The sequence below is a fragment of the Ranitomeya variabilis genome, chromosome 2, assembly GCF_051348905.1.
Source record: "Ranitomeya variabilis isolate aRanVar5 chromosome 2, aRanVar5.hap1, whole genome shotgun sequence".
NCBI lineage: Eukaryota > Metazoa > Chordata > Amphibia > Anura > Dendrobatidae > Ranitomeya > Ranitomeya variabilis.
The window spans coordinates 1,100,522,734-1,100,535,614 of NC_135233.1; the positions used below are offsets into that span (position 1 = coordinate 1,100,522,734).

The 12,881-nt window shown below is 44.2% G+C and overlaps 1 protein-coding gene across 1 annotated transcript in view; it reads right to left on the minus strand.

Annotated features, from left to right (window-relative positions):
• Positions 1 to 550: 550 nt before the first annotated feature.
• The window catches only part of LOC143808800 (fucolectin-like), a 113,855-nt gene continuing 101,524 nt past the window's right edge, over positions 551 to 12,881 (minus strand). Inside the window, exons 3-5 of the mRNA XM_077291843.1 lie at positions 8,820 to 8,897; positions 1,694 to 1,994; positions 551 to 751 (exon numbers count right to left, since the gene is read on the minus strand). Coding sequence (XP_077147958.1) covers positions 607 to 751; positions 1,694 to 1,994; positions 8,820 to 8,897 — 524 coding nt within the window. The 3' untranslated portion in view covers positions 551 to 606. The remainder of the gene's footprint in view (positions 752 to 1,693; positions 1,995 to 8,819; positions 8,898 to 12,881) is intronic.

A 12,881-nucleotide genomic window follows, 5' to 3' on the forward strand; every position in this document is an offset into this window, starting at 1 on the left:
GCTTGCTCAGGAATGTCCGCACATTGAAATTTGAGGTGCATAACAAGAAAACTTCCCAGATTTCAATCCCCTTAAGAACCTGTGGTCAATCCTCAAAAAGTGGATGGACAAAGAAAAACTCAGAAATTGTGATAAACTCCTGGCACTGAATAGGCAAGAATCGTTTGCTTTGATGCTTTTTTGAAGGCAACTGGTCGTCACCAAATATTGATGTGATTTATGTTTCTCTTTTGTTCATTCACTTTGTATTTTGGCAATTGGTTCTTAAAGTTATAATTTGAAAACTTTGTGCTTTGATAATGTGAATATTGTATAGTTACTGGTAGGATGCACTGTTAGGCGGCATAATTTAGCAGTAAACCACTATAATATAATAAAGTGATGTGATGTGCCTTCACCAACCTTGGCTATAGTGGTGAAAGTCATTGTCTGAGCTATCCTTTATGACAAACCCCTAAACATGAACTAATCATGGTGAGCATGGAAACTCATCCTATGAACTCCAGGCAGGAAGGAATTGGACATCATGCATTTTATATGTGAATGCCTTTATTTCATGATATTATGCACTTGTATATGTCAATTATCAGCATGCATTCTACTTCATTAGAGATCTCCAAAAACCTGAACTTCGCACATATGAAGATATTCCTTTCTTCCACGCACAATGACGTTGACATATCTCCCCACCATATCGTGGCACAAGAAGACTTTAGTTGCTCCACGTGGAATTGTCGTCACCACTGCACACCTGTAATAGGAACCATGATAGGTTGGAGTCCTTCCATAAAGTCATATCTGTATACTGTATAGAAGAGCGCACTAGGCCTGGCTGTTATGGACCTTTTGGTAGCTTCAAGGAGTAAACATCGCCCAGTGATGAACCTTCTCCCTGAGGTTAGTGTAAGTCAGCGGCACATGGATTCAAACATAGCTTGAATTCAAACCCTTGAATTCCAAGGAAGATGAGGTATCAGAGAGTGGAGAATGAAGTGAAGATGGGAGAGAAGCCTGAAAAGAACAGAAGTGTTGGCTATTGAGAGTCTGAAGGACATAGACGTCTGGAAAGGACAGAGGAGCTTGGAGGAGAAAGAAGAGTCTGGTCTACAGAGAGGTGTTCATAGGACACAGGGGTCTGGAGAAAACTTCGGAGTTTGGAGGAGAAAGGAGAGGTTGGAGAGGACAGAGGAGACTGGAGGAAAAAGCAGAGTTTGGAGAAAACAGAAAGATCTGGATAGGAGAGAGAAGTCTGGAAAGAACTAAGGAGTCTAGAACAGATTATAGCATCCGGAGAGTACAGAAAAGTCTGGAGATGACAGAGGAGTCATTAGAGGACAGAAAAGTCTGGAGGAGACAGAAAAGTCTGTAGATGACAGAGGAGTCTGAAGAAAAAAAAAAGAAGATTCTGAAGAGGACAGTGAAGTCTGGAAAATACAGAGGTTTGTAAAGGACAGAGGAATGTGGAGGAGAAACAAGAGCCTGGAGAGGACAGAGGAGTCATTAGAGGACAGAAAAGTCTGGAGGAGACAGATGAGTCTGGAGAGTCTTGTTGCCATTTATCGCCCAACTGTTATATATATAGATGAAATAAATATTTTCATGGATTTTAATGTGGTGAGGGCCACAAATATATGCTCTTTGGAACATATATAAGACACATGAGAAATCGGAATCTGTAGCCGCTCGTTCTCACCTTGGATTATTGTTCCCATTGTTGTACAACGAGTCTCCAACAAGGATTTCGGCCCCGTTCAGCCGTTCTTCACAGCAGTCATTCCTGTTCGTGATGGTTATGCGGTTAATTCTGTAAGACTTCAGCAAGTCCACCCTCCACCAGGGAGAAAAGTCGCCGTCTGTGTGAGAGCAGGATCCGTGACTAAAATCTGAGTCCAGATTTCCATCTATTGCGTTTATTGCCATTGACTGAAAGCCGTATTTCACATTATTTACAATCGAAGACTGAGTGGCTCGACCATGAAGTGCGAGGTTCCTATCTAACAAGAGAAGGTGAGACATGGAAGATTGAGCGGGTTATACCAGTAATCTGCTCACAAACAACATCCTAATGAACATCCAACTGCTTCTTAAAGGGATTTTATGGTCTCCTGGCTGCAGTTTGTTTAAAACAAAAAAATAAAACTACCTGAGTCCAGTGGGTTATCTTTGCTGCTTCTCCTTTCTCCCGGTGTTGGTACTGTCTGTAGTGTTGATTTCACATTGACAGCACTGCAGCCAATCAGTGAACTCAGCGATTCAGGCTGTCAACCTAGGCGGAGCCATTATGCTCACTGATTGCCTGCAGTGCTGTCGAAGCTACTTCAGTGCTGCAGACAATAGCAAAGACTGATAGCAGCAGATGATTAGCAAAGCTGAACCGGTGGAAAGGAAGTAACGTGTTTGTTTTTCAAAACAAGCTGCAGCCGGGGAAGGTTGTTTTCCAAAACTGAAATATCCCTTTATGCCATAGCTGCTTTCTATATGGGGAGTTTTGAGCTGCATCTGAGCAAAAATCTGTCCGCATTCTGCACGGCTTCAGTGTGTACGCAGAACGTCCCTGGTCGTGTGCATGTAGAGGGTTGTTGGGTGGTCATGTGCCCCCGCTAAATGTTATATAGGATGTAGTGGACCTTGGTTCCCCACAAATTGAATATAAAAGCGCGCAGCTGTGCACAGGAGACAGGCCAACAACTTTTCTCACTGGGAGAATTTTGATGGCCACAGTCTTACATGAGGAAGACACTACTGACGTTTGATGGATGCCTATGTATGAGGATGATCCAGACTGGGGGTACCTTTGTTGCGCTGGTACCACGGAACTGTCGGGATGGTCACCATTGTTGCACAGGGGAAAGCTTTCTGACCCGGACCGACATTTACACTTGTCAGCAGGGGGCAGGTCAGGCATAAAAAGGGCTGCGTGCGGAAAAGTGTCAGCATTTCTGGCGGGGAGACTGAGTGCGCAGCAGGGTGAGGTTCAGGCGCCTGGAGAGCGCAGCATCTCGTAAGTAGACGACAGACTATTACACGCCCGGCGTTCTTTGTACCAGGAGGTGAACCATACGTGAGACCTGTGACTGCTGCGCGTGCACGACCTAGTCCAGCGTCAGTGACTGAGTTAGAGCTTATCGATTCCTTGCCCGCTGACATCGCGGAACACATCCCTGCGCTGCAAAGCCGCAGTCAGGACCGATAGCAGGACTGCGATCATTACCCAGAAATCACGGGTACAAGTACCCGACTTGTGCAGCAAAGTCTCTGTACTCTCTTCGAGGAACCTGACCTCAGGCTACCCAGGACCACCCAGAGACTTCACGTGCCGCTGTTGTCAGTGCCAACGTTGGAGACCGAGGAGCTGCAATCAGGAAGCCGGCAGACTGATAAGTTTTATCCTACTACTTCTTTTCCTGAACATTTCCCCTTGCATCTGTTTTCCCTGGGGCCCTTTTCCAGAACCTATCCCATTTAACCCTGCCCTCTCATATCTTTCCCTCCCTGAGTGGAGTTAAATTTGTGAAAAAAATCTGTTAACCCTTGATCTGCCTCTGGTCCGTGACAACATCCCGATTCCTGCGTTTTTACACTTGGCGTAGTTGGCAGGATGTTGTTCAAAAGCTCGGAGGCGGAGGCGGCAGACCAAGCAGCAGGAGGGGCCCCTAGGGCCAGCATATCCCTGGGGGTCATGTTAAGTAACCTCCCTAAGTTTACAGGGAGCAATACTATGTTGTGGAGCTAACACCAAACTCAGCCAATATATAGAAGTACCCAGAAAAGTCACCAAGCCAAGAATAGATATAAAAAATGCCTTTATTATATATGATTGGCAAAATTAATATTACAATTGTGCGCACAACAGGACAAGAACATTTTTAAAAATTGAATTAAAATTTAATAAAAGGGAAATGGTGAAGGCTGACCCAATTATATTTATATATAGATATAGGGTTAGTGCATCCCCTAAAAAAATAATCACTAAAAAAAGATAAAATAAATAAAATATATATGTGCAATACAGCATACAGACTTATATATCAATTGCCTATGTTGTGTATATACTATGATATAGGTCAATGTACACTATTATATATGAAAAAAACAACAATGTATAACATACCAAAGGTAGTATGTGCAAATTACAATATTTAAAGTGCAAAGTAGCAGAATATCAGGAGCTGCCAATGTTTTTTCCACCCCTACATATAATGCAACATAATATATAGTGCAAATCATACAAGGTGCAAAATATCAAAATATAAAGTGCAAAGTGGCAAGGGAAAAAAGGCAAGATTATGCCAATATATCTCAGCTTGTGTGTGAAAAAAAAAAAAAATCATATGTGTAACTGCAATAGCAAATGTGCAGAGTGACAATCATCAATGCTGCAACATATAATGTGAAAAATGATATAAATTCGAAACTGCCGATATATATGTAGGAGAACTAAAATGTATTGACAGCACCGCAGCACCAGGTGTCCGCACATGCCTTAATTGTGCAGTGCAAGCTGCAGAGTATTCCTCTGTAAAGGGAATATAATAAGAGCCCCGCAGCAAAATAGCCTAAGTGCACAGTGTAAAAAAAGAGGAGCTAGGGATATGCACGCAATATACCTTAATGAAAGGGTCAGCCAGGTCCCGTAGTAGCGCACCCCGACGCGTGTTTCGGATCTTAATCCTTCGTCAGGGGGTGGCCATTGTCTCACAGGGGAGCCTTTTATACAATCCCCGAACTTAGCGCTGCGGCCCGGGTGTAGTCGGTGTTTGTTTTTCATGATTCCATAATTATTTCCTACATCATTGAGTGATTCCATAATTTTTTCCCTCTGCTTGTTCTAAAAAAGTAACCATTACTGACTACCACATTTTTTGTTCTTGATTTCTTTTAGTGTTTATTAAAGCCAGAAAGTTGCCATTTGAAATTACTTTAGTTTTGTGCCATGTCTGTGATCGGCTTTTTTTCTACAAAATTAAACAACTGAATGAACATCCTGCAAGGCCGGTGATTATATAATTTTTACCAGGGGTTGTAGAAGCTGCGAATTGGCCAAACCACCAGAACAGAGGGCTCCCACCCAGACCATAGTGACTTCTGCCCCGATGGAAGTGCTAATGGTGGACTATCTGACTATTGGCCCAGCACACCAGGGATATGAACATTGCCTAATGATGATAGATCATTTCACGAAGTTCGCAGTTGTCACTCCAATGTGGGACCAGACCGCTGAGTCTGCTGCACATGCTATTTGCAAAAACTTAAACATGTTAAAATCACTCCCCTTGCTCTTTGACGAACATCTTGCTATGTAGCATGTGCAGCGCCCCAGAGTCCTGGTCGTTGCAGTACTGTGGCTCCGCCACTATGGGGAGCTATGGTACGTCTGATGGCACTGAAGGAGTTCATCTGATCAGGTATCACAGACACCAATACATTTCACAGTCGGGCCTCCGGGGGGAGCTAAGGGTTCTATTCACTAGGCCACTCCCCACCATAGTGGGTAAACTGGGGGTCAGGCAGGAAGTTAGTGGGAGAAAGCTGACTGGGTTGGAACCAGGCAACACCTTGTGGCAGAGGGTGTTGTGGGGGAAGATACAGTAGGGTCTCTGTCAGGGGTGGGATCCTGACAGAGGCTTGGCAACTTGAACGAACGTAACGGGACCGTGCCTGCTCAGCATAGCGGCGGTGCCCAAGGAAGGACTAGAAGCGAGATAGATTGTGCTGAGTGAGAAACGGGATCACGCAAAAGGAGAAATACCAGTAGGAGTCGTGCTGTAAGACCGAAGCAACATCCTACTGAGGCGCACTACCGGTGGCCGGAACGCCGAGAGAGTATTATAACATTCAGCTTCAAGCAATACTCTAAACAGCGGCAGGACAGTCAGTCTCAGGCGGGCTGTCTAACTCAAATCACCTATGAAGTCTTGGGGGGCAACTTGTGGAGAGGGGCGTCTCTAGGGTCCCGGAAGAGCTCCGAGCCTACCCGTCAAACGGGTGCCGTTCCTACCCGAACCTCAGGGAGGGACGGAGGATTAGCAGAACATCATCTAGTCGAGTTGTGAGGGAACTTAAGAAACGGACACAACAGTTGTGGGGTACTTTCCATAAGCACAGCAGGGAAGGACTGCAACACATAGCGCTAGAAGGAAGGCACCGATTTCCTCCTGTGAAGAGAACTCTGGAGGTGCCATTGGACCGGCCGGACTTGCGCAGCCTGGTGAACCGTATTCTGGACTGAGGACTCAGAGATCTTCAGTAAAGAGGTAAAGAGACTGCAACCTGGTGTCCTCGTTATTTACCGCGACCTGCACCCCACAACTGCACCACTATCACCACTTATTGCACCGGACGTCCCCCACTGACAGACAGGGCCACGGACCGGGTCTAGCCACCGTGACAACCCCAGGACTGAACAGAGACTCTCAGAGGCCCGGCTCCGGGTACCCCTCGGCCCTGCGGCGGTGTGGGGGCGCTCCACATGCGTGCTGACTGTCAGTCAAGGTGAAAGATGAGCCATTCCAGCTTCCTCACTCCGTACTGAGCCCGGACTGATCACTAGCGGCTACAGAGAGAATATAACTTCATTTTCTAAACCCTACAGAGAAGAAGAGAATTGCAGCTCTCACCGGTCATAAAAAAAATCCATGATTTTATTTCAAAAGATTTAAAAGCAGCGAGACGGCTTGTGAAAGACTGGAAAGTACAACAGTTTCGCTAAGTGCGCGCTTCTTCTTGGTCTTACATTGCATGAAACTACTGTTACCGGGACTTTCCAGTACCTCCCCGCTGCTGATTAATCTTTAGAAATAAAATCATGGATTTTGGTGAGTGCTGCAATTTTTTTCTTTTCTGTATGGTTTTCACATTGCACGCACTGCTCTCTGCTGCTCTTGCAAAGCTCTGCTGAAATCATGGGAGATAATATACTGAGAGTGCCATTATTCATTCTATGGATTTTGTATCTTCATTCTCTCCCTGTAGACACTCTTACAGTTATACCACTGAACAGAATTGAAAAGGTTGTTAAACTGCAAATTACCAGTATGTCTGCAGGTAAACACTATTGAAACGCCCGCCAGCACCTATGGGTTACTCGGTACCAGGTCCGGTGGTCATTAAACGGGAAGTCATGGAGGCAGCGACCTGGTCCATGGCACTGGGCACCCAAATTAAATGGAAGGTCTTGAAAGGGGTTTTTAGGAATAAGAATGTTTGTGTTGCCACCTGTGGTATTTGGTCAGGGATGACCGACGCTACTTAAAGGGATCCTCTGGGGGTGATGGCACTGCAGCAAGGATGGTATAGCTTCCCACAGATGAAGTTGGGTCACCAGGGCTCCCGGTGTAGTAGGCAAGGATGGTGTGGTGCCAGAAAGTATCAGAGGTCACAAGGTTGCAGTCTCTTTACCTGTTTACTGGTGGTTTACAGCCACAGTCCAGGGTACCGGTAACACGTGTTGGTGAGGTCCGGTCAGCCTGGAAGCGATTATAGATCCCCCTTTCAGGTGAGGTTGTAAGCCTTCCTTCTTGCTGCCTATGGCTCCTCACATGCTCCTCTCTTACTCTGTCCTAAGACACTACCCGTATGGTAGGCAACGCTAGCCTCTTTACAGGTGTCTTTAAGATGACTCCAGGCTCTGTATGTTGCTGTACCTTTGGGTGTGGGTGCGGACAGACGACCTGAAGTCTTCTGCCCTCCGGATCTGCTATGGGACATACAGTTCCACAAAGCCTTTGGCTCCCGGTGCCCGGTTCTTGCGCTCCAGCCTGGAAGGAGCTCAGTCGCAGCTCTCTTCCAGCTCCTTATATCTCCTGTGCTTCTCCCCTCAGGCACGTTCTACAAATACAATGCTGTCTTCTTTTCCTCTCTGGCCTGGAGCTGCAGCACCACATGGCTGCACGGCCCCAGCTCTCCTGCTCACTCTCCTCTAACAGTCTCTCTCACTGTCTGCACAGACTGCGTAACTCCTCCTCCAAACTAGAATATATATACCTGGGGAAGCTCCCCTGAAACCGGATTCAGAGCTCCCCCTTCTGGCCTGGAATCAGAACACGTTGCATGTATGTACCACCTGTTAAAGGGATCCTCCTCGCTTCCAGGTATGGCATCACCCTCCCCGTAAGGAAGGCAACACCACTGTAACAACCAGCTTTCTGGGGTGTTACACTATTACTACTTACCCCTACTTACTAGCTAGCTAAGATGCTAAGCTGTAAAATGTATCCTCCTCTTCTTCTCCACTATGTCTGAAGTATCTGACTTCTACTAGCAGGAATTAAAAAACCTTTTATGGTGTCTGGACGTTATCGGGGAGGAGAATTGCTTATAACATGGCCGTCTGATGTGGAGAAAACACATGGATGAGACCAGCTCCAGATGTCTGCACTGTGCGAATGTTTCCTCACAAATCAGTCAGACGTTTATTCATTTAGTATTTGAAGTGGGGTTTTTCACATGAATTTTGAAGTAAAATCAAACTCCAAGGACAATAATCCCCTTAGGGTTTATTCACACATGGATTTTTCAGCATCAAATTCATCTACGGATTTCAATAAAATTTCCATATTTTGCAGGCGCACCGTGTTACAGATTACAATGAAAGCAGCAAATAAAGTACGTAATTTGCTGCAGATTTTCCACCTAAAAATTTCTACAGAAAATCTACAGTGCATCTGCCCCATGTGAACAATCTTTTACAGGGGACTGGGCGGTATTTCCTCCTCCTTGAGATTATCATATACTGCCTTATTAATTGTTACTGGAGACGACTCTGGCTAACTGGATATTCTCATTCTTGTTGGAAATATTCTTTAAATCTTGTCACTTACATCGGATTGGGGTGGAGGGCTCCAATTCTTGGTCTTCCATCGTTGACGTAAATTCCTCATGATCCAGGTTTTCTGCAACTGAACAGAAAAAAACAAGTAAAAGCCCTGTCCATAGAGACACAAGATGTGTCCAGTCTCAGATGGTGGGAGAAGACCTGCGTCAGAGGGATAGGGACGCCCTTGGTCATTATTAACTTTTACTGGGTGTGAATGTCACCATTTCTGCAGTATTTCATAGTCAGAGATTCTCATGTAAGCCATCATACCTATCTACCTTAGGTCTCCTTCACACGTCCTGTGACCTTGGCACTGGGAAAAAAGTACTGGTGAGATCCGTGGTCCGTGTAAGTGTGCCATCCATGTGTACGTGTGTGACATCCGCTTCATGTCTGTGTCCATGTGTCAGAGTGAAATGCAGCATAGAAATTAAAGAGATTTTTGTATTAAAGATATTCAAAGATAGAAATGGATAGCGATGAGGAACATGATAGATAATAGCTAGATTATAGATAAGTAATAGATAGATAATAGATAAATAGATAGATACATAGATGATAGACAGATAGATAATACATAGATAATAGATAGATACATAAATAGATAGAGAGATAATAGATAGATAAAAAAGTTAATTAATTAAAAAAATATGTTGTAGGCGCCATTGCAATTATCATAACCAGCCGATAGAAAGCCGACCGCTGGGAGCTGTTATCAATAATCTGGGAAAGGGGCCAATAGCCCTAAATGTTCCAGGCTATTAATAGCAGCTCACAGTTGCTTGCTTAGCCTTTTACTGGTTAGTTTACAGGGTGACCCCAGAAAAAAAAATATGCAGGATCCCCCTATAAATTTTAACCAGCAAAGGCTAAACAGACAGCTGCGAGCTGATATTAATAGGCTGGGAAGGGGCCAGAGACATTGTCCCCCTCCCAGGCTAATAACGCCAGCCCTCAGTGGCCCTAGAAATGCTGCATCCATAAGATGCTCCAAATCTGGGGCTTAGCCTCGCTCTCCCCACTTGCTCTGGTGCAGTGGCAAGTATAGTAATAGGGTTGGGGCTGATGTCATCTGATTTATGGCCGCTGACATCAAGCCCATGGGTTAGTAATGGAAATGAGTCTATAACGCCCCCATTACTATCCCCATAGTCATATTTTGAAAAATACACAGCCAAAATAAAGTCCTTTAATTGAAAGAAAGACACAGACTCCTTTAACACTCCGCACATTCTTTTACCTATTTATTAAGGTTAAATTAAAAGTAAAAGATACCATATTCCTCACCCTGTCGCTCATTTGTCCCACACTGTAATCCATCTCTGCTACATCTGGATTACATTGCTGAGCAGTGACATGATGCGACCTCTCAGCCTGACATTCAGGAGACACTGAGCTGAGCATCAGAGCGCAGCTTCAGTGACTTGTGGTTACGTCATTGAGGTTACCGACGGTCATTGATGCTTCCTATGGGCAACTCATTGTGAGCGGCCCGATAACTGTGGTGACCTGAATGAGATCACTGCTAGCACCGTGAGAAATTTCTTACGGTGCTAGCGGCGACTTAATGAAGGTAACGGCAATTCATCTTTTGACTCACAGTGAACTGAGGGTGGGAACAGCTGTCAGTGACCAGCGGTAACCTCTATAATGTCACTGCTCGAAATGAAGCTTCGCCCCAAGCTCAGCTCAGTGTGTCCTGGATTCATGGCTAGTAGTCACATCATGCCACTGCTCAGCCATGTAATACAAATGTAGCAGAGACGGATTACAGCATGGGACAAATAGATTATCATCGGACAGGCGAGGAATATGGTTCTTTATTATTTTCATTTCTACAGTAATAAATTGCAAAATGATGATGCGGAGTATTTATGTCAATTAAAGGACTTTATTGTGGCTGTGTGTTTATTTCAATACTTATTATGGGGTTAGTAATGGGGGTGTCATATAGACGCCTCTCCATTACTAACTCCTGGGCTTGATGTCGGCTGACAATATAAAGCTGACATCAACCCGAACCCCCTCACCCACTGGCCACTGCACTAGGGCAAGAGGGAAGATTGAGGATAAGAGTGACATTTGGCCAGTCTTATGGATGTGTCTTTACTGGGGTGGCTTAGGTTATTAGTCCGGGAGGGGGAGATATTCCTGACCCCTTCCCAGACTATTAATATCAACCAGAAGCTGTCTGTTTAGCTTTTGCTGGCTAAAATTTAAAGGGGACCCCACATCATTTTTTTGTTGTCTCCCATAAATTAACCATTTCAGACTAAGCAAACAGCTGTGAGATGTGATTAATAGCCTGGAAACCTTTTGGGATATTGTCTCATTTCCCGGATTATTAACATCAGCCCCCAGCAGTGGGCTTTCCCTTTGCTGGTTATGAAAATTATATTGGAGCCAACACCATTTTTTTTTATTTAATTCTTAATTTTACACAGGAGGTACACAGCGGGTGCTGAATACAATAAAACTCCCATCATTGTCTCCTGGTCGCGCTGATGTCAGGTAGACCAAGCGACAAGGATGAGAGCAGCCTTCAGCAGCCGGCACCTGGGATCAGCGAGAACTGTACTGCTTTTTCCCAGGGGCCCGTACGTGTCATCAGTGTGCACGTATGCGGGACAGTTTGCGACCCATGTTGCTGAAAAAAAAGACATGTCTGTAGGTTTTTCACATGACTCACGGTCCGTGTGAAAAATCTGACATGTGCGCACCATCATTAAATATAATGTGTGCGCATGTCCGTATTTGGGGACCTTAAAAAACAGACCGCATATGGACACGAAAAATGGACGTGTGAAGGGCCCTTACAGTATTGAGAGAAAAGCGATTTTGAGATGTGACATATTAATGGGACTGCCCTCTACGTAATATTATTCTATCCTAATATTATTTTGTTTTTTAGTAGAATTTGCTCCAAACTCCAAAGAAGAGAAGTCCTTGTGAGCATTCCATTAGGGTTTATTCACTCGGATTTTTCAGTATCACATTCATCGGTGACAGACTTTGTTGCAGATTTTCAATGGAAGCTGCGAAAGTACACAATGTGCTGCAGATTTTCCACCTACAAATTAGTACAGAAAATCTAGTGTGTCTGCCCCATGTGAACAATCCTTTACTGGGGACTGAGCGGTATTTCCTCATCCTTAAGATTATCATATACTGCCTGTTTAATTATTAACGGAGACAACTCTGCCTAACTGGATATTATCATCCTTGTAGGAAATATTTTTTTAAACTTGTCACTTTTATTTGAGCGAGGAGGGCGCCAATTCTTGGTGTTCCATAGTCGAAGGAAATTCCTCAAGATCCAACTGAAGGGAAAAAGCCAAGTAAAAGCCCTGTCCATAGAGACACAACATGTGTCCAGTCTCAGATGGTGGGAGAAGACGTGCGTCAGAGGGATAGGGACTCCCCTTGGTCAATATTAACTTTTACTAGGGTGTGAATGTCACCATTTCTGCAGTATTTTGTAACTAGATAGTCACATATAATCCACCATACCTATCTTCTATAGAGTAGAAACATAAAGGAAATTGTGCAAAGTGATATATTAAAGGAATTGTCCACTACTTCATATTATATTATCTATCACCGTTTGGACCAATTTTCCTTTTAGCACTTTCGTTTTTTTCTGCTCTTATTCCAAGAGCAATAACTTTTAAATATCTCAGTCCATATAATCACATAGGGACTTGTTATTTGTGAGGCTAACTGTAGATTTCAATAACACCATTAATCTTATTGTAATTTTATTTCCTTTTAACGCCTTTCCTCGTGAAGTTCAATCAAATGTACTCCTGATTCAGAGGGCCATATATATCTGGTAATACCAAAATTATATATATATAGTTGTGCTCAAAAGTTTACATCCCCCAACAGAATTTTTACTTTCTTGGGCTTTTTTCAGAGAATATGAATGATAATACCAAAACTTTTCCTCCACTCATGGTTAGTGGTTGGGTGAAGCCATTTATTGTCAGACTACTGTGTTTTCTCTTTTTAAAATCATAGTGACAACCCAAAACATCCAAATGACCCTGATCAAAAGTTCACACAC